Genomic DNA, 25215 nt, shown 5'->3' on the forward strand with positions numbered 1-25215 from the left:
GTGAAAGGGTCCCCCCACATACCCGGTTTCCACGGCAGGCCTGATGGAGCGAGCGCGCCAGGAGCTAGGGGCTAGCCAAGGCAGTGTGATGTCCATCAGGTGTTCTAAGCATCTGGATGAGTTTATGAGGACTTCTCCCCACCCCAGTGGGTTTCAGTGTATTCACAGTGTCGTGCTACCATCACCACTAATTCCAAAATATTCCCATCACCCCCAAAAGAAACCTCATGTGTGTTAGTAGTTATTCCAGTTCCCCCCCGTTTCTATCCCTGGCAACCGCTAACCTACTTTCTGTGTCTGTAGATTTGTTCGTTCTGGACAGTTCATGGAAATGAAATCTTGCAACACGTGGACTTTTGTGACAGGGTTCTTTCACCTGGCATGTTTTCAGAAGTCATCCATGTTGCAGTGTATATCAGCATTTCATTCCTTTTTATGGCTGAATAATATTCCATTGTATGAACAAACCACATTCTGTGTATCCTTTCATCAGTTGATGGACATTTGGGTCGTTTCCACTTTTCCACAATTATGAATAATGTTGCTCTGAATATCCATGTCCAAATCTGCTTTGTGAACAGATTTTCTTCATAGTTTGTGAACTCGGCAGCACATTATTCATTAATTTATTTATATTTAGTTTTGGCTATACTGGGCCTTCACTGCTGCACTCCGGCTTTTTCTAGTTGCAGCGAGCAGGGGCTGCTCTCTAGTTGTGGTGTGCAGGCATCTCACTGCAATGGCTTCTCTGGTTGCAAAGCACAGACTCTAGGTATTCAAGGGGTCAGCAGTTGTGGTGCACAGGCTTAGTTGCCCCATTGCATGGGGGATCTTCCCAGACCAGGGATTGAACTCGTGTCCCCTGCATTGGCACACAGATCCTTAACCACTGGACCACCAGGGAAGTGCAAGCAATATATTATTTTTAAGTTTATTGTATTTTATCTAGCACTTCTAGGAGTTTTATAATGTCAGGTCATCAGGCATGATTGGGAAAAAGAAGTTGTAGCCCATTCTTTCACAACTTCAGTTTTCCAAAGCTTTCCTTGTTCCCATCATAAGCCACTGCATCCTTGATTATTGGTGTGTTGGGGAGACAGTGATGGTTGGGCCGTGGTCCAGCCCTCAGGGAGAGCGCGGCCTGGCTGGGGAGACAGCCATGGACTCAGGCACCTTCAGACCCAAGTCCTTCCTCCATCCCTCCCTCCTCCCTCCTCAGGTCCGACGCTTCGTTGTATTGCGACGACGTGGACATTCGCTTCAGCAAAACCATGAACTCCTGCAAAGTGCTGCAGATCCGGTACGCCAGCGTGGAGCGGCTACTGGAGCGACTGACCGACCTGCGCTTCCTGAGCATCGACTTCCTCAACACCTTCCTGCACTCTTATCGCGTCTTCACCACCGCCGTTGTGGTCCTGGACAAGCTCATCACCATCTACAGGAAGCCCATCAGTGCCATCCCTGCCAGGTGGGCAGGCTCCTCCACACCCCCCACCTGACCCCACCCCCCAACCCCGCCTCGGGCTGATCCACAGACTTCCTGGGCCCCGGAGGGAAACTGAGTTCAGCCCCAGGCTGAAACTTAAGGGGCAGATGTGAGCACTGTCCCAGAAACGAGCCTGCCCTCTGCAAAGACGTGGGAGAGGGCTGGCCTGCCTGACGCTCCTGCTCGGCCCCAGCTTTCTCCTCCTGCCTTCAAGCTCCAGGGGTGGGGTAGAGTTTGGTGGTCACCGTGTTGTATCCTCCCTAACCTCCTTGAACCCTAGGGCCTGCTCTTCTTTCCACCTTCCCCACTGAAGAAAGGAAAAAAAAACAAAGGGTGGACTCAAGAAAAGAAGGGGGGAGGGTGGGAGGAAAGTCCGAGAAAGGGAGAATCTTATCCCTTTTCTGCTTAGACCGCATCTTGCTGTAAAGAGAGGAGGTAGCCCCTTTTTGCACACTCGGGCTGGTTCCGCCTGTGGAGGGCAAGCACCCAAGTGGAGTGGAAGGGACACTGGGTTTAGGGTCAGGAGGCATCAGAGGAGTCATTTCCCGTCTCTAAGCCCCAGCTTCCTTGTCCATAAACTGTGTGGACCTGGGTGAGGTCAGAGCGTGTAGGTGACACCAGGCCTGTGCGGGAGACAAAGGGAGCTTTCTTAGAAGCCTACAGGTCAGGGGGACCCACAGAATGTCAGGTCAGCCGCTGCTGCTGACCAGAGGGAGGTGAAGAGGGAGCTTTAGGCAGACCCGCTGCCCCACCAAAGCCCATGCCCACCCCCCAGAGCAGGACTCTTGGGCCCAGAGAAACCTGGCCACTGGCCATTGAAGCACATGGCCCCTCTGGTGTGGCCTCCTCTCAGACCTGCCTGCTCAGAGGACCCGCCTGGGGTCAGGGATCATGAAGATGAAGGAGCCACCACTGCCCTCTGGTGGGGACCAGAGACAGAGGACTCCGCGGCCTGGGCAGGCAGGCAGGCTCCACTGGGCTGACCATCTGTTTTCATCCCCCACCCCACCCACCCCTGCAGGTCACTGGAGCTCTTGTTCGCCAGCGGCCAGAACAACAAGCTCCTGTACGGGGACCCCCCCAAGTCCCCACGTGCCACCCGCAAGTTCTCCTCACCACCGCCCCTGTCCATCACCAAGACGTCATCGCCCAGCCGCCGGCGGAAGCTCTCCCTCAACATCCCAATCATCACGGGCGGCAAGGCCCTGGATCTGGCCGCACTCAGCTGTAGCTCCAACGGCTACACCAGCATGTACTCGGCCATGTCACCCTTTGGCAAAGCCACGCTGGACCCCAGCAAGCTCTACGTGTCCAGCAGCTTTGCCAACAAGATCCCAGATGAGGGTGACGCTGCCACCGAGAAGTCCGAAGAGCCCTCTGCCCTCAGCAAGCAGAGTGAGTGGATGCCCCCAGGCTCAATGGCCACGGAGGCTGGCCAGCTCCCTTGGGACAGGAGGGGTAGGCTGAGGGGGTACAGCCAGATTACGGTGGCCATGCAGAGGCTGGGTGGGGGAGAGGCAGGCAGAGACACCCAGGAAGGTGTCCCCCCCATCATCAGGTGTCCCATTGCCCTGATAACTGCTTCCTCCTGCATCCTTATTTCTGTCCATCTCTGCAGCAGACATGCCCTGGGCCAGGCCTCGGTCAGGGCCTGCGAGAGAAGAGGGCAGCAGACCTGGCTCCTGCCCCCAGGATTCACAGTGTGGCTGAGAATCAGGGCTAGACATGGAAATAGGATATTGTGTTGGAGGGGTGCTCAGGAGACCCTGGGGAGAGTCAGAGAAGGCTTCCTGGAGGGCCCGTCAGATCTAGATGTGTCACATATAGAGGAATGGAGAACATTCTAGACCAGTGGAATGGAGTGGGCGAGACTAAGGGGCGAGGAAGAGTGTTGTGTGTTCAGGGAACAGCGTGAAGCGCAGCACACACCTGCGACGCTGGGTGTGGAGATGACGGCTACAGGTGATGGCGGCCAGGCTGGGCCCTCACTGCTCTCAGAAACCTGACCATTCCAGGACGGTGTCCCTTTGGAGGGTTGTCTGGCTCTGTCTGGGGTTAGGTCAGCCCATATCCTGGGTGACACCAGCCTTGCAGTGGTTAGCATACATATGCATGCACACACACACACACACATATACTCAACCCTGGGCTGGACAGAAGCCCCCAGCCTTCAAGGAGCAGGCCTTGGAAAAAAATTTAGGATGGTTGGAATTTCTCTCCTCTGAGTTGAGAAGGTGGAAGGCAGGGGAACCTCCAACAGAGGGCATGGCTGGGAAGGGGTGAAGCCCCCAGGACCTCCATACCAGGTAACATTTACTGTGGCGCGTGCAGTAAACGGGATGCACACGGCTGAAAGTCAATTACCAAAGTGACAGCCTACCAGAGAGCCCAGAGGCCATCCTGCAGGACCAAGGGGCAGAATCCTAGCCAGGAAACACGGCAAGTAAATGTCATTTGGTTTCCGAGGTGGAATCCTAGACTACAAAGGGGACACTGGGTAGAAACTAAGGAAATCTGAATAAAGCATGGCCTTTAGCTGAAAAAAATGACTAGGGACTTCCCTAGAGGTCCAGGGGTTAAGACTCTGTGCTTCCAATGCAGAGGACCTGGTTTAGATCCCTCGTTGGGAAACTTAGGACCTCGAGTGCCACATGGTGAGGCCAAAAATATTAAAATCTTTTTGAAAAAGTCAACGATTATTTGAGAAATACCAAATTGTTTCCTTCTTTCCTTCCAGGCTCAGAAGTCTCCATGAGGGAAGAGTCAGACAATGATCAAAACCAGAGTGACGATGGTGACGCTGAGACATCCCCCACCAAATCTCCAACAACACCAAAATCGGTCAAAAGCAAAAACTCCTCAGGTACAGCTCACCAACCCAGAACTGCAAATAGATTCCAGACGTTGTGTGAGATGCAGGTGGGGGAGGGCAGCAGGTCAGGCTGAGGGAGACCAGTGGGTGTCACGCCTTGTGTTTCATGAGTGACTCCTCAGTGCAGGAACCCGGCTGCACTTCCCAGCCTGGGGGCGACTCTGGGGGCTGCAGCGCTGGCTGGGAAATGCTGCTGTTCTTCTCGGCAGTCCCCCCACCGACCTCAGACAATGCTGTGTAACCCACCCTGTCCAGGTGGGCAGGAAGGCCCATCTTTTGGCTTCATTTATGGAAGATCCGGGTTTCCCTGGTGACTCAAGACAGTAAAGAATCCTCCTGCAATGCAAGAGACCTGGGTTCAATCCCTAGGTCAGGAAGATCCCCTGGAGAAGGGAATGGCTGCCCACTCCAGTATTCTCGCCTGGAGAGAATTCCATGGACAGAGGAGCCTGACAGGTTGCAGTCCACGGGGTCATAAAGAGTCAGACACGACTGAGTGACTCTCACTGACTCCCTCATTGAATTTGTTGCAATATTTCCTCTATATTTGGGTTTTTTGGCCCTGAGGCATGTGGGATCTTAGCTCTCTGACCAAGGATCAAACCAGCAACCCCCACACTGGAGAAGTCCTAACCAACCGGAAGACCAGGGAAGACCCAGAAGGAGCTTCTTGAGCTGCTGCTACACGTCAGGCTCTGTGTTGGCTCTTTAATCATGTGACACCTTGCAGCGGGGCCTTCCTGTTTTTCATCTGACGGAAGAGTCTCTGGGAGGTTGTGATGATGCCGGGTCCAAGTCTCAGACCCAAGATCCAGGAGGGCTCTCAGGGGGCCATCCAGGTCTCTGGTTCCCGTAAAGCACCTCCCCACACATAAGGGGCAGGGGCGGGGGGCACTCTGACGAGCCCAGAGTTGAGGCATGAGCTCATAGAAGCCCCTTGTGTCTCCAGCTGCCTCCTCAAGCCCCTGCTCCCACATACAAAGCGTAGCCTGAACCCCAAACTCCCCGATTTCCCAGGAGACCCAGTAAGTCACAGGGTCACCCACCAGCAGAGAGAGACTGCCAGGACATTGCATGGAAGCAGAACTCACAGACAGCCAAGTTCCAGAAATAAGCCTTGAGTTTTAAGATCAATCATTTGCTCCTCAGTGCCTAAGGACTAGTACTTTGTCCTAAGAATGGCTGCTTTCCAGAGATTTCTCCAAGATGAAGCTAAAGGTTTCTAGAGTGAGATTCTACTAATATCACTGCTTAAAAAAAAATGATGATTGTTATTGCATTGATATTCCATGGCATATATGTGTTGTTGTTCAGTCACTAAGTCTTGCCCGACTCTTTGCCACCCATGGACTGTAGCCCACTGGGCTCCTCTGTCCCTGGGATTTCCCAGGCAAGAATATTGGAGTGGGTTACCATTTCCTCCTCCAGGACATCTTCCTGACCCAGGGATCAAACTTGCATCTTCCCGCATTGGCAAGCAGATTCTTCACCACTGAGCCACCAGGAAGTCCATGGGCATATATATATATCTTTTCATATATCTTTTCACATATATATATATATATATATATATCTTTTCATATATTTTTTTTTCACACAGTACTAAATACTTTCATCTGTGTTAACTCCTTTAATCTTTACATCCACCTTTTGAAGCAGGTATTATCCCGAGATTACGTAGACTCAAAGAGGTTAGGTAATTTACCCAGGGCCACACAGCTAGTAAGGGGGGTGAGGACTTGGACTGCGGTGCTCTTTCCACCCCCACGATGATGCCAGGGAGCCCGTCAGTGTGAGTTATCCATGTCAGGCTTTGCACAGGTTATGTGTTCATTCCAAATAGGCATAAAGGGTGAGATAATACACCAGGCTGTCCCTGAGTAGGCCTGGGCCCAGCTGAGCCTACAAGGTAAAAAGTTTGGGGCTGCAAAGAGATGCAAGGGGTGGCTGGACTTTCTCCAGAAGCAGGAGGGCTGGTGGGACCGTCTCATTTCAGCAGGAGAAGCAGAAGGAGGCAGACAGGGGCTTTCTCTGCCCTGAGGCAGCCCTGGGGTGACACAGAGTGGCATGGGTGTGTCCCTCCCCAGGGACCGCAGCAGGAGACCAGACCCCATGCCTGCCACCTGGTTAGCACCTGCCACCTGCAACCAGCCCTGGTTGCAGTGAACACAGCCTGCCTGTCCAGAGGCCTTTCTAGCCTTGAGACCCATGGTTTCCTGAGCCAAGGTCTGGATCAGCGATGGCTGAGGCTTGATCCCCTGCTCCCCACAGAGTTCCCCCTCTTCTCCTACAATAATGGAGTGGTCATGACCTCCTGTCGTGAGCTGGACAGTAACCGCAGCGCCCTGTCAGCAGCCTCTGCCTTCGCGATAGCAACTGCGGGTGCCAACGAGGGCACCCCGAACAAGGAGAAGTACCGGAGGATGTCCTTGGCCAGTGCAGGTACAGGGTTGGCTCACCACCTTGATGACAGCACCACCCCAGGGGCTTGTCCCCCTTCTGATATGGAGTGCCTGCTGCCCCAGGCCCTGGCAGTGCTGAGCCTCCTGCCTGGGGGCCCCTTCCTCCCCACCCATCCGCTCTGCGACTTGGCAAACCTTTGCTTGGAGTCAAGCCCACTGCCTGACGGATGCTCGGCCACCTGCTCTGTCTCCCACTTTCATGGTGGAGTAAAGGCCGCCAGAATCCTCCAGCGGCCCCTGAAAGCTGCAGAGGTCCGGGAGAAGCGGGCCTGTATGGACTGTGTCCACAGGAAGTTGAGCCATCCGGACTCCTTGGTCAGAACCTGGGCTGGTTGTCAGATATTTTCTCATCCCCCACCTAGAGAACCCCCGTCCTTCCCCCGGCTCCCCCAGATCTGGGGTGTCTTATCCTCACTACCCTCTCCCCTCTCTGTCACCTGTGTGTCAGGCTTCCCCCCCGACCAGAGAAACGGAGACAAGGAATTTGTGATTCGCAGAGCAGCCACCAACCGCGTCCTGAACGTGCTCCGACACTGGGTGTCCAAGCATTCTCAGGTGGGTGGGACCCCCAGGGATGCCCCACAATCCAGGCGAGCTGCTGGGGACCCAAGATCATTGACCCAGGAACCAGCTGCCCTGATATTCTCGGGAGGGCCTGCTCAGATCCCCTACAAGGGGACCTAGGACATTCCAAGGGGACAAGGGGCCTCTGCTCTCCACCTCTGTCTACATCAAGGCTACCTCCCAGGGCCTGGCTTAGGGCTGTAGCAATCAAGGGATGCTCCTTGACCTTACAGCGCCTTTTACCTCCAGATCAGTCGGCTCCACTGATGCCTGGCAGGCAGCTGGGGAAGAGGGAGATGAGGCAGGAAGCCTGAGTGGGCAGACCCTGCATCCTTCCGCCCTGGCCAAGCAGGGACCACCTCAGGGCAGCTGGAACAGTAGCCAGAGCTGCCCTCCTGTCTTCCCTGCAGGACTTTGAGACCAACGACGAGCTCAAATGCAAGGTCATCAGCTTCCTGGAGGAGGTCATGCATGACCCAGAGCTCCTGACCCAGGAGCGGAAGGCTGCAGCCAACATCATCAGGTGGGGGCTGGGGACAGCCTACTGAACGGGGGCCCTGCCCTCTGCCTGCGCACGGCCAGCCAGAGGCGGGGGGCAAGGGGGAGGAGGGCCCTCCCCAGACCAGAGGACTGTCTCAGGCCGTTGCTCTGGGAGGATCTCAGAGCCCTGGGCAGCCTGGGGGCTGGACAACACCCCTGCAACCAAGATCTGGAGTGGCTTTTCCATGTGTGTCCTCCCCTCTACCTACCCACCTCAGACCTGAAGACAAGAATGGTGCCTGCTTCCCCATCCACACCCACTGCTGATACCCAGCTATTCCACACTGACCTGTGTGATAGCCACTAGTGACGTATGGGTGTTAAATCTAAATTAATTAAATAGGGACTTCCATGGAGGTCCAGTGGCTAAGACAGGGTGGCAGGGGGGCGGCCAATGCAGGGGGCCCAAGTTTGATCCCTGGTCGGGGAACTAGATCCCACATGCCAAAACTAAAGATCCCACGTGCCTCAACTAAGACCTGGCACAGCCAAATAAATAAAAATAAATATTTAAGATTAAATACAATTTAAACTCTAGTTCCTGAGTCACATGAGCCACAGGGAGCTGGTGCCTCCACAGGGGGCAGCTTAAAGAACATTCCCGATTCAACTAAATGGGAAGTAAATCCAAAAAAGGGGGGATATGTGTATGCATATAGCAGATTCACTTTGCTGTACAGCAGAAAGTAACCCAAATGTATCCCGATAAAAATTTTGAAATAAAAAAAAATCTAAAATGCAAAATTTTGTTAAAAGAACATACTGTCATGGAGGAGGGCTTTGTCCAATTGCACTGGCAAGCCTGTCTCCAGGTGCTCCAGGGAATATGGTCGAATTGAATTAAATTGTCCCCAGACCTATCCTTTTTCCTCCTGTGCCAGATTGGGCCTCTCCTGGCAGAGGTCAGAGGTCAGGCGGCAAATATCCAAGCCCTGCTGGCTGAATGATGCACTGTGTGACCTCAGGCAAGTCCTGTCTGTGAACCTCGTTTTTCTGCCTCTGTAAAATGGATGAACAACACCCACTTCCAGGGTTGTGGTGAGGCTGCGGTGAGATCACCTCTGCAGGTCTCAGGGGTGTCAGACGCAGGCCCTGGTCCACCCACCGCCCACCCCTGCTGACTCAGGCTGCCTTCTGGCCCTGCCCAGGTGCCTGGACTCAGGGTTAGGCCTCCCGACCTCACTTCCTGTCCGGCTTCAGCTTTCTCTCCCTGCCCCGTGGTCATAGACTTGCATCCACTTTCTGGCTGACAACCCAGTCTCCAGGCTTCCTCCAGCCAGACCATCCAGTCTGCTTTCCTGAGGCCCGGGCTACAGGCCCATAATTCCTGCAGGCTCCACATCCTAGCATCGCTTCCAGACCACCCTCCCTGCCATACCCACTGCCTAGACACGCACACACACACACGTGCACACACACAGTCAGCCCCCAGGTCCTCCATGCCCTTCCTTCTCATCCTAGGAGACGTGCAGGACTGTGCTAGACCTTAGGTCTACGGGTCAAGTCAGGTCAAGTGACCCTCGGACAGGGAGCTTGTTTGGACTGCTGCTGAATGCAGGGAGTCAAGTGGGCCCTGGTGTGGATGGTGGACCCAGAGAGCCCCAGCTGTGGGTCTGCTTCCTTGGAGGGAGAGTGTGGGTGGTTCAGCCAGGCCCTATGGCCTCCAGACTGTCCCCCAGCCATGGCCTGGCTCTTTGGCCCCGTCCCCCAGACTCACGATTGCTGTCAGAGTGAGGGCTCAGCATTTTGGCCTGACGCAGGAGCTCTGCCCTCATCCCCACCAGTGCTCAGGACCCACTGCTCAGTCGCTGTGAATGGCCTCCCACCTCTGGGCCTTTGACCACCACCTTGCTGCTTTCCCCTGTTCCCCCTGCCCTGTCTGGAAGGCTCCCCAGCACCTCTGGCCTCTCTGATGCTCCAGCCTGAAGCTCCTTCCACTCATTCGTCCCATCACCCCACCGGCCGGTGCATCGGCCACATGCCAAGCCCAGCCCCAGGTACCTGAGCTACAGGAACAAAAGGGACACCAGCCTGCTTTCAGAGGCTCCTGGTGGATTTGGAGGAGTGGACCAGGCACAGGCATGGCCGTTCCCAGCTGGGGAGCCTAGGGCTGAGACCACAGGAAGCCTAGGAGCTGAGGGAGCCCCAGGAGGGGGCCTCACCCATCCAGGAGGGTCAAGGAGCTGAATCATTGAAGACATCAATGACAAGAGAGGGGCAAGGGGGCTCCTGGCCTTGGAAATGGCAGATCAGAGACAGAGGCGGGTTGCGTGTGGGGGCAGGAAGGGGACTGCCTGAAGGCAAGGGGTGTCACCAGCTTCTCGGGGCTCATCATTCCCTCTCACCCCCCAGGACTCTGACCCAGGATGACCCGGGTGACAACCAGATCACACTGGAGGAGATCACACAGATGGTGAGCCAGGCCTGCCCTCTCGCTCGCTGGCCAAGTCTGTCCTTCCCTGGCCACCTGGCTCCCAGGATCCCACCCCCAAGACCCCCCAGTGGAGCTCAGTCATCCCCTGTATTGGTTCCTGGAGCTCCCCTAATGGGGCACTTAAAACAGCAGAATTTTCATCTCGCATAGTTCTGGAGGCCAGAAGTCTGGAATTGAGGTGTTGCTGGGCCCATGCTCCATCTGGAGGTTCCAGGGGAGGGTCTTTTTGGGCCTCTTCCATGTCTGGTGGCCCTGGGCATTCCCTGGCTCATAACAGAGGATCACCAGTCTCTGCCTCGGTTATCACATGGCCATTTCCTCCCCAGCTGTCTCCACGTCCTCTTCCCTCTGTGTGTGTCGGCCCTATGTCCAAATTTCCCCTTCTTAGAAAGACACCAAGATGGTTAGATAGCATCACCGACTCAACGGACATGAACTTGAGCAAACTCAGGGAGATAGTGGCAGACTGGGAAGCCTGGTGTGCTACAGTTCATGGGGTGTTAAAGAGTCAGACATGACTGAGCAACTGACCAACAGTAACAACATACTGGATGAGGGCCCCCTCTAGTGACCCCATCATACCTGAGTACATCTCTGAAGGCCTTATATCCAGTAAGTTCATGGTCACAGGTCCCAGGGTTGAGGACTTCAACATACAGTATGTCCCCTACATACAAAAGAGTTCTGTGAGCATGCTCCTAAGTCCAACTTGTTCATGAATCCAACAAAGTCAGCCTAGGTACCCGACTAACACAGTCAGCTATATAGTACTGTAGGTCATAGGTTTATAATACTTTTCACACAAATGATACGTAAGAAACAAATACAAAATTAAAGAAGACCGTTTTAATCTTACAGTACAGTACCCTGAAAAGTACAGTAGTACCAGCTTCCTCACCTCTGCTTGTTTGCTTGCTTCTGGACATCCTGGACTTGAAATAAAGACACTGCCCTGCTGTCCTCTATATAGGACTGCACAGTAAACACACACAGCACAACCACTTGTAGGATGCACGCATGTGATAGTGTACACCAGACACGTGAACTAACTCACACGACTGGACCTGCGAACACATGTTCACCTCTTTGAAAGTTCACAGCTTGAAGGTTCATATGTAGGGGACTTACCTTATTTTGGGGGAGGGAGATTCAACCGATAACACCAACTCCTCTGTTTTCTTCATCTTCTGCTTTCATCTCTCCCCTAACCAGCCGCCTCTGTCTCTGCTCACCCTGTCCCTGGAAGGAGGAGGGTAAGAAGTCAAGCCTGGTGTGGACAGGCTCCCCACTGTGTGCCAGAGTCTTAAGGACTCTTCTCAATAGTGCTGTGGATCTGTATCTTTATCCCCATCTTCCAGATGAGGCAACTGAAGCAGGGGGAGGTGGTAGGTGGCCAGGTCATGGTAGGTGGCCACCTGCCCGGCAGTGAGGGGACCCCGGGCAGAGCTCGAGGCAGGGTTCCATGCGGTGGAAGGGATGATGGTCTATGTGCTTCCAGGACCTGGCTGGGCCCCCTCTGGGCCCCTTTTGCCCTTCACTGCGATCAAGGAAGCTCAGGGCCACCTTTGACCTCCCCGGAGGTGGAGGCCCACTCATCAGACTGAGTGATATCCAGCCTGTTCAGAGTAGCTAATGGGAAGACTCAGGCCTCTGAGTCCTGCACCCACTGCTTCCCTCCCATCCCCGCTCCTGACTCTTAGAGTGGGTTCTCTTGGCCCTGGGGGTGGGGACAGCCATCCGTGGGGCAGCTGGCGCCCTGCCTGCACCCCAACCTCAAGAGCAGTGCTACAGGGCTGTGCCCCAGGCACCCGCCCAAGGACCCCGGCCAGGACACTCAGGCAGCAGCCACACTGCTTGTGTTTCCCAATAGGGGCCTGACCGGAACGTTCACCCGTCAAGAGCCTGAGGGCCCTCGTTCCAACTTCATGTGTAGCCAAGTCTCTTCAAGAACAAAGGGCCGGCCGCCCACCCAGCTGCACCCCCAGCTCCCCTCCTGCAACCCTGACGTGGTTCCCAGAATCTGAGGGCCTGCGTGGGGCACGTCCAGTCTGGAGGAGGTCCCAGGGCCCTCCAGAGAGCAGTGGGGCTTCTTGTGACGATGCTCACAGGCCTCTGCTCCAGGCCCTGCCCCTCCTGGGGGCCGGCCAGCTCCTCCTGGGCAGCGCGCCTCCAAGCCAGGCCCATTCCTCAGGTGTCCATGCCCTGGGCACCCACCCCAGCTCACGGCCTCACCCCAGGACAAGCCTGGGCCTTCAGGGCGGGCTGTGCTGGTTGCCTGTCGCCCCTGCTTCAGAGGCTGGGGGCTCCTCCTCATGAGGGTCCTGAGCATCCCAGGTGGCCCATGCCACTTTCATCCCCACGTCTCCACTGCCTTCCTGAGATCTGTCATTCCTGATGGCATCGTGTCCCCACACCCAGGCTCCTGTATCTGGACTTCTGCCCAGACCATGCCTGGCCCAGGGCGACTCTGTTGGGGGGAGTACATGGATGCCCACCACCCGCACACACACCCCACACACACATGTACACATACACACCACACACATGTACACACCACACACATGTACACAGTACACATGTACACACACCATGCACACATACACATCATGCACGAGTACACGCCACACCGTGTACACTCCATACACACCATGAACACACACGTACATACCACACACACACCATGTGCACATCACACACATGTACACACCACACACATACACACACAATGTCACACACACCACACACAGACTGCAGTAGGAGCTCTTTCCTCAACTTGCCCACACTCTATCCCTGCTCTGAGCCTGTGCCTGCAGCTCCTAAAGCCAGGACTGTGTTTTCTGGTCTTTTCTTCTCACAAGGATCTGCCTGGGCGGTTCTCAATGACCGTTTGCTGAGAAGTAGGCAGGAAGACTCCGTCCAGGATGGAGGCTTGTTCCCCTGACACGGGGTCACCCCCGCTTTCCTTGTCATTAATGCTACTGGCTGGGCCCTCTGGGTGGGGTAGCTAGCTGTCTCCTCCTATACAGCCCAGTCGGCACCCAGGAGGGGAGCAGGGGCATCCATGTTCCTGACTCTCCTCCCATGAGAGCCCAGTTACCCTTTCCGGATCCACCAGACTTTCCCAGAGGCCTCTGGGCCGCAGGCCTCCTCTTGTCTGATCCCAGCCATGGGGACATCGCTTCCCTAGAGTGCTTCCTGAAGATTTCCCCAGTCGAGGGCTTGGGGAGTGGTCACCTTTAAACGTGGTGTCCATTGTGGCCCTGGGGCAGGGACTTGTACCCAGGACAAAGGCAGGCAGCTGTGTTGTGGACATGGGTCGGGGGTACAGGAGGTCATTGCACCTGTGAGTCCTCCCCTAAGGAAATTTAAAAGGAAGTTCTGTGAAGCAGGTGTGGACAGACAGGACCCAAAGGAAGAAACAGGTTCCAGCCTGAATCAGACGGCCTGGGCTCTGTCCCCATCAACCTGGCTGAGCGCCTTGGGCTAGTCATTAACCTCCAGACGCCTTTGTGGTCTCACCCGTGTGTTGGCGTAAGGATGACCTCATGAGTGACTGAAGCGCAGCACAGGCCTGCAGACACACACACACACACGCACACACACAGACGGGGCACAGCAGATGATGGTTCCCAGCTCCCACCGTCCCCTGCTGGCCAGTCTCCCAGGGAGGGGGAGCCTCCCCAGTCACGCCTCACCCTCCCACTTACCAGAATCGAGATGGATGTTCCCTCTAGGAAGGGGCTCCAAAGCCAGAAGGGGCCCCTCGCGGGCCTGACTGGGACCTTGCTCCTCTCAGGCTGAAGGCGTGAAGGCCGAGCCCTTTGAAAACCACTCAGCCCTGGAGATTGCGGAGCAACTGACCCTGCTGGACCACCTCGTCTTCAAGAAGATCCCTTATGAGTGAGTGGGCATGGGTTCCAGCCCCCGCCTTCCTCCTCAGGCACCATCACAGCTGAGTCCCCCTCCTGAAGCATGTGCGCTAGATTTCCAGAGCTGCATGGTTGATGCTCCACAGAGAGAAGCATAAATGCATGTGCCGGCAGGGATGATGAAGGATTCCTGTCCCTTCCTGTCTCCAGGCTCCCTCCTTCCCTACCAACTGCACCTGTGCACGCACACACATCTGCACACACGCACACATACACATGCACACACGCACACACACACATACACATGGATATACACACACAGTTTTCCAGAAGCATCTCTAACTCCGTACTCCTTTTCTGGAGGTCTAGAAAGAGTATGTGTTCACATATGTGCACGTATGTACGTGTGAGCAAATGTGTGCACACGCATGTATATGTGTCTGTGTGTATGCATGTGCAAGAATGGACTCTGGGGACAGCTCTGGCCTTTGAAGAAGCCCCAAGGCCTGATCAATACCTCCTCTGGCCTGTAGTCAGTCACTCCCAGGTAGTCGTAACTGTACCACCTACATGATTTATATCACCTTTTCTTCATCTGCCCCTGTGCCAAAATGGTATCTGTGAACACCACCTTTACTAAGTACACTGTATCCCTAGCAGTGCACCAAGCCTTGAGGTTGTTTTCAGATTTCACTTTTATACTTAAAGGTGGAGGTCAAAAAGCCTCTTCATAACTAAATGTATCTCTGGGTTTCTGACAAGTGTCCTAGAATGGTTTCCTGAAATTGGAGTCACCAATTCTGAGGTCATAAATCATCTCAGGACTCCGGATCTCTGCCTTCTAGAAAGGTAGCCCCACCGGACACACACAGAGGCCCCCTCTGACACGGGTGCTGCCCCTGCTGGTTGTGGAGTGTCAGCCTTTTATAAACCTGCCACATCTCCCAGGCGTAGAGGCAGTAGTTACTGCTCACTCTTGCCCATGGAACTCTGTCACGGTCACTGTCAAATAAGGAGCTTGTCCTGGAGGCCTGGACAGCCTGTGGTCCTGTGAGGTCGCCATTCCCAGAACACGCTGTGGCATGGCTTGTAGGCACCTTTATCTGTCTGTCTGGCCCTTTCTGTGGCCTTCTGTCCTTCCTGTTCTGCAGACCAAAGTCTGCAGTGTGACTTTAAAATGGAGGGTTTTCCCTGTCAGAAGCAAGATCCAAAACCAGACCTGACGTGCTCTCAGCACCAAATCTCAGTTCGGCCTCTCCATGACCCTGTAAGAGTATTGTCATTATTCCCATCTCACAGATGAGGAAACTGAGGCTCCAGGGGCTTAGCCAGAGCCACACAGCTGATATGGGGCACAGCTAGACCTGACCCCAGGGTCCCCTCCTCTCAAAGGCTCTGCAGAAAGTCACTTCCCAGTAATGACCACTTCAAAAAGCAGAGAACTCAGAAGAGAAATCAGTAAGAACAAACCTAACCCCACCCACTCTGGGTTTCTCCCTTACTTCCTACAGGGAGTTCTTCGGACAAGGGTGGATGAAACTGGAAAAGAATGAGAGGACCCCTTATATCATGAAAACCACTAAGCATTTCAATGATGTGAGTATAGGGGTGGGGGGTGCAGTGCCTTTTTCTGCAGGTTTCTCTTTGGTGGGACCCTCAGAACAGGCTGTACACCTGCTGGATCCATAGCAGCTGGGTCCTCTCTGAGCCTGTGAATTATATGCAAAATAATTTCTTTCAAAGTTTACACTCATCCCAAAAGATGGGGCTGTCATCACCCTTTAGATATGAAGACACCAAGACTCTGAAAGGCAAATGCCTGAGGTCTCCTAACCTATGTCTGGTAGCTCATGGCCTTCCTCCCCTGCAAAGCCCCAGTCCTGGGGAAAATATCCCTTCCTGATTTCCCCACATCTGTGCTAGTTCCAGCGCTTGAACCACAGGGACCCGTCCACTCCTGGCCTCGTGACAACCTCAAGGGCGTCTGCACTTAGCATCTTCATTCCTTTGCATTTAATCATCAACACAAGAGCCTTTGATGGCTGGAAGTGGGAGCGCATGATCCCACTTGTCCTGACTGCCTGGTCAAAGCCACATGACGCCAACCACAGCCAGGGGCGCACCCTCATCCCGGGAGGAAACACAGACAATCCAGGCTTCGGAGCTCGGAGAAGGAGCCCTGTCACAAACACAGCTGCAGAGTGGAAAGCAGCATGTGTGGCAGGAGAGAGGACGTGATGAAGTGGACGGGGCCTTCAGGAAACACACACGAGGTCTGAGTCTGACCACACCTGACTCACAACTCTAACCACAGCAGGAGGCAGCAAAAAAGTCCCTCTTCCCCCCCCCACCCTCCCCCACTGTGTGCCCAGGACTCAAGTAAGTGAAGGACGAGACGATGGAGTGAGCACTTATTACATGTTGACTACCTGCAAGGCACTGTGCTCAGGATTTCATCAGCCTCATCTTATTCTCTGTTATGGATGAAGAAACTAAGGTTTGAGGAGGTTAAATTTCATCCCCAGTCATCAGCAGGAGAGCCCACTTTGAACCCACACAATCCACCTCCTGCGGAGGACTGCCGTCATCACCACCTGGCGTGTGGCCATCTCTGTTAAAAATTCACCTTTTTTTTCAGGTGCACAGAAGGGGTGCCCCTTTGATGGTGATAATCATGGCCTGAAACTCTGGTTCTTAATCTCTCCCTGACACAGGGTTTGGTTTGGTTTTGTCTTTGCTGGGTTCCAGCCCTATTGGCCTTAATTCTTTGTCTTACCTTTTAAAACAAATCTTCTTTTAAATTTTTAAAATTTTATTTAATTTACTTATTTTGGCCTCATTGGGTCTTGGTTGCTGCACCCTGGCTTTCTCTAGTTGGAGTGAGAATGAGGGCTATTCTTTGTAGTGGTGCATAGGCTTCTCTTGTTGCAAAGCACGGGCTCTAGAGCTTGGACTCAGGAGTTGTGGCACATGGCCTTCTTTGCCCAGTGGCATGTGGGCTGTTTCCAGACCAGAGATCGAAACTGTGTCCCCTGCATTGGCAGGCAGATTCTCAACCACTGGACCACCAGGGAAGTCTTCTTGGTGTTATTGAATGGTACTGGCTGGAATCTCCAGGATCAGGGCTGAAACTGGTATGAGTCAAATGAAGTGCTCAGGGACAAATTTAAGGAACTTCTCACCTTCAGGTGCATGCACTTGCACTCTGGGTGCCTCTAGACCTGGCCCCCGGACCACAGTCTTCAACAGAGATGGTAATAGTGAATCTTGTTCTTGGTTTTAATCTCTATCAGTGTTAGTCACTCAGTCATGTCCAACTCTTTGCCACCCCATGGACTGTAGCCCATAAGGCTCCTCTGTCCATGGAATTCTCCAGGCAAGAATACTGGAGTGGGTAACCATTCCCTTCTCCAGGTGATCTTCCTGACCCAGGGATTGAACCCGGGTCTGCCACATCGAAGACAGATTCTTTACCATCTGAACCACCTTAAAGAGTGCTTCTAATATTTCCCCATTTAGGATAAAATTTGTTTGTTTATCAAGTTAAGGAAATTCTTTTTCTTATTCCTTGTTTGCTAATAATGGTTTTTACCATAAATAAGTATTGCATTGTATCAACATTCTTCTGCATCTATTGAGATGGTCATATGGCTTTTCTCCTTTCAGTCTATTGATGTGATGAATGACAGTTATAGATTTTTCTCTAATAGTCAACACCCTTGCATTCCATGGACAAATCTAACATAGTCATATTATATTAAACAAAAGAATGTGTACTTTTTCCTTCTTTTAAGGTTATCTTTATCTGGTGTTGGTATCAAGATTATACTGGCTTCATAGAATAAACTAGCAAGTATTCCTTCATTCTCTCTTCTCTGGAAAATTTGACTAATCTATTCCTTTTTTAAAAAATTACATAACGTGTAAAACTGTTTTGAATTCAGTATTTTCCTTATGGAAAAAAATTTCCGTTTAATTAAGGCTTATAATATGTGTGCTATTTTGTGCTATCATTCCTTCCTGATTCACTTCAGTAGTTTTCCATTCTTACATCATTTTATAACTGATTCTTATTTATGTATGTCCTTTAGAAATTTTTCTAAAGAATATTTCTGGGTGGTAGAGCCCTATAATTTATATTCATCTATAAGTGTCCTCTTTATTTTTTAATAACAAGTCATGTTTTTTGTACTTTTTATTTTAAAACAATTGTAGACTCAAAGGAAATGCAAAGAAATGTACAGGCAAGGCCAGTATTTCCTGCTGCCCCAGTTCCTTGCAGTTCTAGTTCTCTGATGTTTGAGCTCCAGCTTCCACCACCTCCCCAACCCCTGGCTGCTCCAAGTCCAGCCCGCATTTAGTTTGTTTGTGTATGTGTGATTATTTGCTTTGGAGGCAGGGTAGAGGAGTCCTTGGATATGTGAACGAGACAAGGGTTGCCCCAAAGTGTGTATCTTCTCCAAGCTTTAATTGTATGGTGGGAGATTCCCTCAGACATTCACTCTTGTTAACTGTTCTTCCAGATAAACTTTAGAATCACTTTGTCAGACTTTCAAGATAACTCCCATTGCATGTTTTATAGGATTGCATTAAACGTGCTTGTTAGTTTTGAAAAAAGACGTATTTACATTCCCATTTTGAACTCTAATCCTTTTCTTCCTTAATCAATCCTCTTATTATCTTTGACAACTTTATTTTTCATGGAGCATCCTACATAGTTCTCATTAAAGTTTCCAGGTAATTTACAGATTCCCACTGGTATTTTGAAGGTGATGTCTTTTTCATTGTATTTTCTAATTGGTGCTGTTGTTCAGTCACTCAGTGGTGTCCAACTCTTTGCAATCCCAAGGACTGCTGCACATCAGGCTTCCCTGACTTCCACTCTCCCAGAGTTTGCTCAAACTCATGTCCATTGAGTCGGTGATACCATCCAAACATCTCATCCTCTGCTGGCCCCTTCTCCTTCTGCTGTCAATCTTTTCCCCACATCAGGGTCTTTTCCAGTAAGTCAGTTCTTCACATAAGGTGGCCAAAGTATTGGAGTTTCAGCTTCAGCATCAGTCCTTCCAGAGTCAGTGTTGATTTTCTTTAGGATTGAATGGTTTGATCTCCTTGCTGTCCAAGGGACTCTCAAGAGGCTTCTCCAGCACAATTTGAAAGCATCAGTTCTTCAGCAGTCAGCCTTCTTTATGGTCCAACTCTCCTATATGTACATGACTATGGGGGAAACCATAGCTGTGACTATACAGACCTTTGTCCTCAAAGTGATATCTCTGCTTTTTAATATGCTGTCTAGGTTTGTCATAGCTTTATTTACAAAGAGCAAGCCTCTATTAATCTCATGGCTGCAGTCACCATCTGCAGTGATTTTGGAGCCCAATTTGGTATTGCTACTATATTTTTAAAAGTTATTTTTGTATACTGAATCTTTAAACAGCTGATGAGCTGATGAGCTCTGTTGGTTATTCTAGCAGTTTTCCAATTCATTCTTCTGGGAATTTTCAATCATTTTATCTGCAAATAATGGTGATTTATCATCTTTACAGTACTTATTCCCTTTACTTTTTTCTCTTGTCCTATTGCATGGGCTTAAAGATCAGTAACTTGATCGCTTCAGAAATCGTCCGCAACGAGGACATCAACGCTAGGGTGAGCACCATCGAGAAGTGGGTGGCCGTGGCCGACATATGCCGATGCTTACACAACTATAATGCTGTTTTGGAGATCACCTCGTCCATGAACCGGAGCGCAATCTTCCGGCTGAAAAAGACGTGGCTTAAAGTCTCTAAGCAGGTACCAGCAGGAAGGTGGGCTGGGCTGGGGCTGGGGCAGGGAGACCAGAGACTGCCACCATTCATAGGCGGATGAAGGACAGGGTGAGGGCCAACACTTCAGGTAAACTAGAGAACTCGTCTCCCGTTTCACCTGAGACCAGATATCAGGCCCACAGTGTGGCAGTAGCACTTTGTGGGACTTTAATTCCCACTTACCTCAGAGTGGGACATATGACAGTAATTGTTGCTCCCAACATGCTGATCCTTGAGTTGGGACAAAGGAGTGGTGACTTTTGGGGGATCTCAGTCCAATCCTGCAGGTTACCAAGATGGTGGTCAGATGATCCTGCAAGTCCTCTCCTCAGACTTTGATTTCACAGCCCTTCTGGCCCCGAGAGAGTTAACTTGTCCCTGTTACCCATTAGACAGTTGCTGATCTTATAAATGAACTTAACAGTTATTCACTCAGAACCTGATTCTGAAAAACCATAAGGCAGTGTCTTCCTCAGGAGTAAAGCTCTATGCCCTGGGGTCATGAGGAGACAGCTCTCCTGAGAGGAGGCATTTGGGCCACCTCCTAGGTGCACTGGATGTCCCTGAAAGCTGGACAGGGACCACCAGGGGTCAGGGGATGCCTCCAAAGGCATCAGTAATATAGTGTCTGGTCTTACAGCCAGGTGAGCTGTGTGGGGCCCAGGGTCTCCAAGGAGCCTGCTTCATCTGGGCCATTCTGAACTAGCATGCTGTGTCCCCTCATGGTTCTGTTCATCACCCACTCCTCACTACTCTTCTAATGCCAATGACAGCTCATGATTCCATGCCCCAGGGAGGCAGCAGGTCCATAAATCCCTCCTCTTTAGATAAACAGCCAGACTCAGGGTATCCTGGGACATCTCTGCTGCCCTTCCACTGCCAACCAGTCACTCCAGCTCCAGATGACAGCAGGACTGCAGAGCACCCCTACCATCCACACCTCACCCAGTGAGGCTGGGCCACTTGCTTCTTAGCACACAGGGATGCCGGGCTCAGGACAAAAGCTGAAAGATGCCGCCCTTGTGAGTGGAAGAACAGGGGCTGGCAGTGCAGGAGCTCAGGGAAGCAGGCCACATCTGTTCACCTCGTGAACTCTTGGAGTCTGAGGTTGAGCGAGGCTGCCATAGAACCTCCAGGTCACCTAGGCTGTTCAGTCTGTCGAGGTTCAAACATGGCTATGGGCAGAGTCCAAGTGACCCATTTCAGGTCAGCATCTTTCTTCTTCTGCCCTGTTCCATCAGAATGATGTCATCTTTTCCAGAGGCCCTCTGACCAGGCTTTGTTTTCCCATCCCACTGGGGGTTTGGGAATTTTTTGGCTTCATTCTCTACATCACCTTTGTCGTAGAGTTGGGAGGGAATTGCCTAGACCATCCTGAAGTCTCCCATTCTCTTAGGAGAGTGCAACTTGAGGGCAGTTAGACGGCAAGGTGTGTGATCTGGCCTGCCTCCAGGATGTCATTCAAGACATAGGGCCAGCCAGTGTGTGCATGTGCTCAATTGTGTCCGACTCTTTGAGACCCATGGACTGTAGGCCACCAGGCTCCTCTGTCCATGGAATTCTTCAGGCAAGAATTCCGGAGTGTGTTGCCATGCCCTCCTCCAAGGGATCTTCCCAACCCAGGGATCAAACCTGCATCTCTTACATCCCCTGCATTGGCAGGTGGGTTCTTTACCACTAGCACCAAAAAAAGGCTGAGCACCATAAAATTGATGTTTTCAAATTGTGGTGCTGGAGAAGACTCTTGAGAGTCCCTTGGACAGCAAGGAGATCAAACCAGTCAATCCTAAAGGAAATAAACCCTAAATATTCATTGGAAGGACTGATGCTGAAGCTGAAGTTCCAATACTTTGGCCACCTGATGTGAAGAGCTCACTCATTGGAGAAGCCTCTGATGCTGGGAGAGATTGAGGGCAGGAGAAGGGGGCAGCAGAGGATGAGATGGTTAGGTAACATCAATGACCCAATGGACATAAGAAACTCCAGGAGATAGTGTAGGACACAGGAGCCTGGCATGCTGCAGTCCATGGGGTTGCAAAGAGTCAGACACAACTTAGCAACTGAAAAACAATGACAACGAGCATGGTGATGCCTCACCTGGAGCCATGTGAGTGTGTAACTGCTGTGTCAACCACAATTCTGGACTATCTGAATGAGCATTGCCCTTAAGGAACATCTGGACCCACCCTTCCATTTTCTGGATGTGTGTTGAGTGTGAACTTGCCTATGGATGTATTGAGTATGGAGGCAACAGAGCCCACCAAGGGCTCTGACCCTCAGTCCCCACATCTGGCCTCAGCAGCATCTCATTTCTCTGCAGGTGGAGGGGACAGAAGAGGAAGCGAGGGCACAGCTCTGGAAAGAGGCCAAGTGCAGGAGGGTGGCTGGGAGCCTGGGGTGGAGGTTGGCCTGGGCATCTGAGAGCAGCCATCTTGAAAGCAGAATCATCCACCCTTGGCCTGGTGGGGCTTCTTCCTTCCTAGCATGTGTCTCTTTCATCAGACCCAGAATACATTTTTGCTTTGAGCAGGGTTGGTCCAAACCAGGCGACACATTTCTAATTGACGTGGAGGGACCAGCATAGAGGGACGGTGTGTTTTGCCATTCTCTCTCCTTGAAGAGCAACACTGATCTCTTCTTCCATCCGAATGAAGACTTGGCTTATTGTTTTCTGTGGGTAGGTTTCTCATATAAAAATTAATCCTATGGTGCCCGGCAGGTCTCTGGCCCGATTTCTCAACCATGTTCTGGATCTTGGAAAGGAAGTCACTACTCATCACATCATTTTATAAATGAGGGCGCTGAGGAGCTCTGAGGTGAGGGACTTTCCCCAGGACGTGCAGGGGAAGAAGCACAAAGCCAGGCTCAACCCAGGACACGCTTCGCAGCACCCACCTGGACCCTTAAGACAAACACCAGCCACCTGAGTGGCTCCACCTAATATGTGGGCAGGGCCTTCCTTGGTTGTTTGGCAGAGAGGACCCTCTGCTGCAGACTTTACTCTTCTCCATCAAGGTCTTTTCTTCTTTGATGATAAGTTTATTCACTATCTTTTTTTTTTTTTATTAAATTCACATGCTAAGTCGTTTCACTCCTGTCTGACTCTTTGCAACCCTATAGACTGTAGCCCACCAGGCTTCTCTGTCCATGGGACTCTCCAGACAAGAATACTGGAGTGGGGTTGCCATGCCCTTCTCCAGGGAATCTTCCCTACCCAGGGATCGAACCTGAGTTTCTTATGTCTCCTGCATTGGCAGGCAGGTTCTTTACCACTAGTGCCACCTGGGAAGCCTGTTAAATTTGGGTGGTGCCCCTGATATATAAAAGTGAAGGTGTGAGGAGATGGTCACATCCTTTGGGTACAGTGATGAGAAAGGTCATGATGGTGAAACATCAGTGATGCCCTGTTCTGGGTCCGGCTGTCTGGAGTTACCCATCACATCCTTCCCAACAACCCAGATCTCAGGACCCCAGCACTTGGACCCTCCTGGCCCCACCCACAGTTTCTGAAAGATGTATGAACATGGGCACACAAAGCAAAGATCTTTGTCCACCTCCTCACGAGTTCAGGATCAAGTTTCTAGACCCAGGAAGTCCCCGAACCCCCCTGCCCCATCTCAAGATGGAACAAGGCCCTGGAGTGTGGGCCAGAGCCGCAGGCTTTGATCTGTGCTGTGTGCTAGTAAATGCTTCTCATTCCTTCCAGACTAAAGCTTTGATTGACAAGCTCCAAAAGCTTGTATCATCAGAGGGCAGATTTAAGAATCTGAGAGAAGCTCTGAAAAAGTAAGTTGTGTGTCATTTTGTCACCATTATTTTTTAAATCATAGAACTGCATTGCAGTGGCGTTCGTGTGCCTCACCTGGCCAGAGCAGGAGGCCTGTCTGTCTGTCTGTCCATCTGTCTGCCCACAAGACCAATCCCTACACATCCCCAGACCCCCAGGGCAGGTCAGCTTTGTCCTCCATCATCTCCCAAAGAAAACTCATGGTGTTTGGGCATTTCCAGAGAGAGACACAGGAATAGTCTTGAGAAGTGTGGTAGGTGTGATGGCAATTATAGAGGCGCCAGATTCCTTGATTCCAAAATGTACATTTTATTTTATATTTTACCGTTTCTGATGTCAGGCTACATCTCATAGTCAATGCGTTTATTTCATATGATTACATTTCCTTTTTGTACCTGATAATTAGTCATCAAAACAAGAGTGCGTTTTATAGACAACGGCATCTTGGAATCAAACAAATACGATTTTACTAATAATTGACACTTTACAGTTTGCAAAGTTGGTGACTTCCCTGGCCCCGTTAACACTGCCCAGGAGGTGAACCTTCTCAACCTCGGTCCTCTTGTCCTTTTGTTGTTGTTAAGTAGCTCAGGCATGTCTGACTCTTTTTGACCCCATGGACTATGGCCCTCCAGTCTCCTCTGTTCATGAGATTTCCCAGGCAAGAATACTGGGTTTCCATTTCCTTCTCCAGGGGATCTTCCCAACCCAGGTACTAAACCTGCATCTCCTGCATTGGCAGGCAGATTCTTTTACTTTTCTTTCCCCAGTCTTGGGGCATGTGGAATATTAGTTCCCTGACCAGGGATCAAACCACACCACCTGCAGTGGAAGTGTGGAGTCTTAACCACTCAACCACCAAGGAAGTCCCCAGACCAGGATAGTTTTTGTGGTGAGGGCTGTCCTGTGCATGAAAGAATGCAAACATCCCTGGCCTCTATGCATGGTACCAGTGCCCCCGTCCCTCTCACCCCTGCCGAGTTATGAGGACCAGGAAGGTCTCCAGACATGGCCAGATACCCTCAGGGAGGCACAATTGCCCCCACTGAGAACCACATTGTGAGACAAAAATCTCCCATGATGTTTGTCCAAACGAGGACACTGAGGAGCTAGTGGCTGGCCAGAGGATTGGGGGAAATGGTGACAGAGCCGGGCCTTGACCCGAGCCGGTGCCCTGTGGTTTGCCTGAGAGGCCAGGCCAGCTGTCTTTGGGCAGCAGTGACTTGGCCCCTTGTCACATGCCGAGGCTGCACACCCACCTGAAACATGGGTTTGCTGTCACTCTCGTTAGATGCTCACTTGGGGTTCCTCCACTAGTCTCTGCCTCCGTGTTCCTCTTGGACACTCGAGCACATGGCCTGTTGGGCTGGCCCTCACCCTTGCTCTCCGTTCCT

At 51.9% G+C, this 25215-nt stretch overlaps 1 protein-coding gene across 3 annotated transcripts in view; it reads left to right on the plus strand.

The window, feature by feature from the left end:
* Positions 1–25215, plus strand: part of RASGRF1 (Ras protein specific guanine nucleotide releasing factor 1) — a 102541-nt gene that overhangs the window by 64872 nt on the left and 12454 nt on the right. For 2 of the 3 annotated variants that reach the window (XM_043434494.1, XM_043434496.1), the window contains exons 14-24: positions 1220–1468; positions 2508–2881; positions 4224–4349; positions 6630–6800; positions 7269–7375; positions 7795–7907; positions 10277–10337; positions 14155–14258; positions 15739–15823; positions 19823–20020; positions 23741–23820. In XM_043434494.1, the coding sequence (XP_043290429.1) occupies positions 1220–1468; positions 2508–2881; positions 4224–4349; positions 6630–6800; positions 7269–7375; positions 7795–7907; positions 10277–10337; positions 14155–14258; positions 15739–15823; positions 19823–20020; positions 23741–23820 (1668 nt within the window). Of the gene's footprint in view, positions 1–1219; positions 1469–2507; positions 2882–4223; positions 4350–6629; positions 6801–7268; positions 7376–7794; positions 7908–10276; positions 10338–14154; positions 14259–15738; positions 15824–19822; positions 20021–22753; positions 23044–23740; positions 23821–25215 lie in introns of those variants that run through there. The other variant, XM_043434495.1, reaches the window with a different exon arrangement.

Source organism: Cervus canadensis, chromosome 17 (assembly GCF_019320065.1).
Source record: "Cervus canadensis isolate Bull #8, Minnesota chromosome 17, ASM1932006v1, whole genome shotgun sequence".
In the NCBI taxonomy this organism is placed as follows: domain Eukaryota; kingdom Metazoa; phylum Chordata; class Mammalia; order Artiodactyla; family Cervidae; genus Cervus; species Cervus canadensis.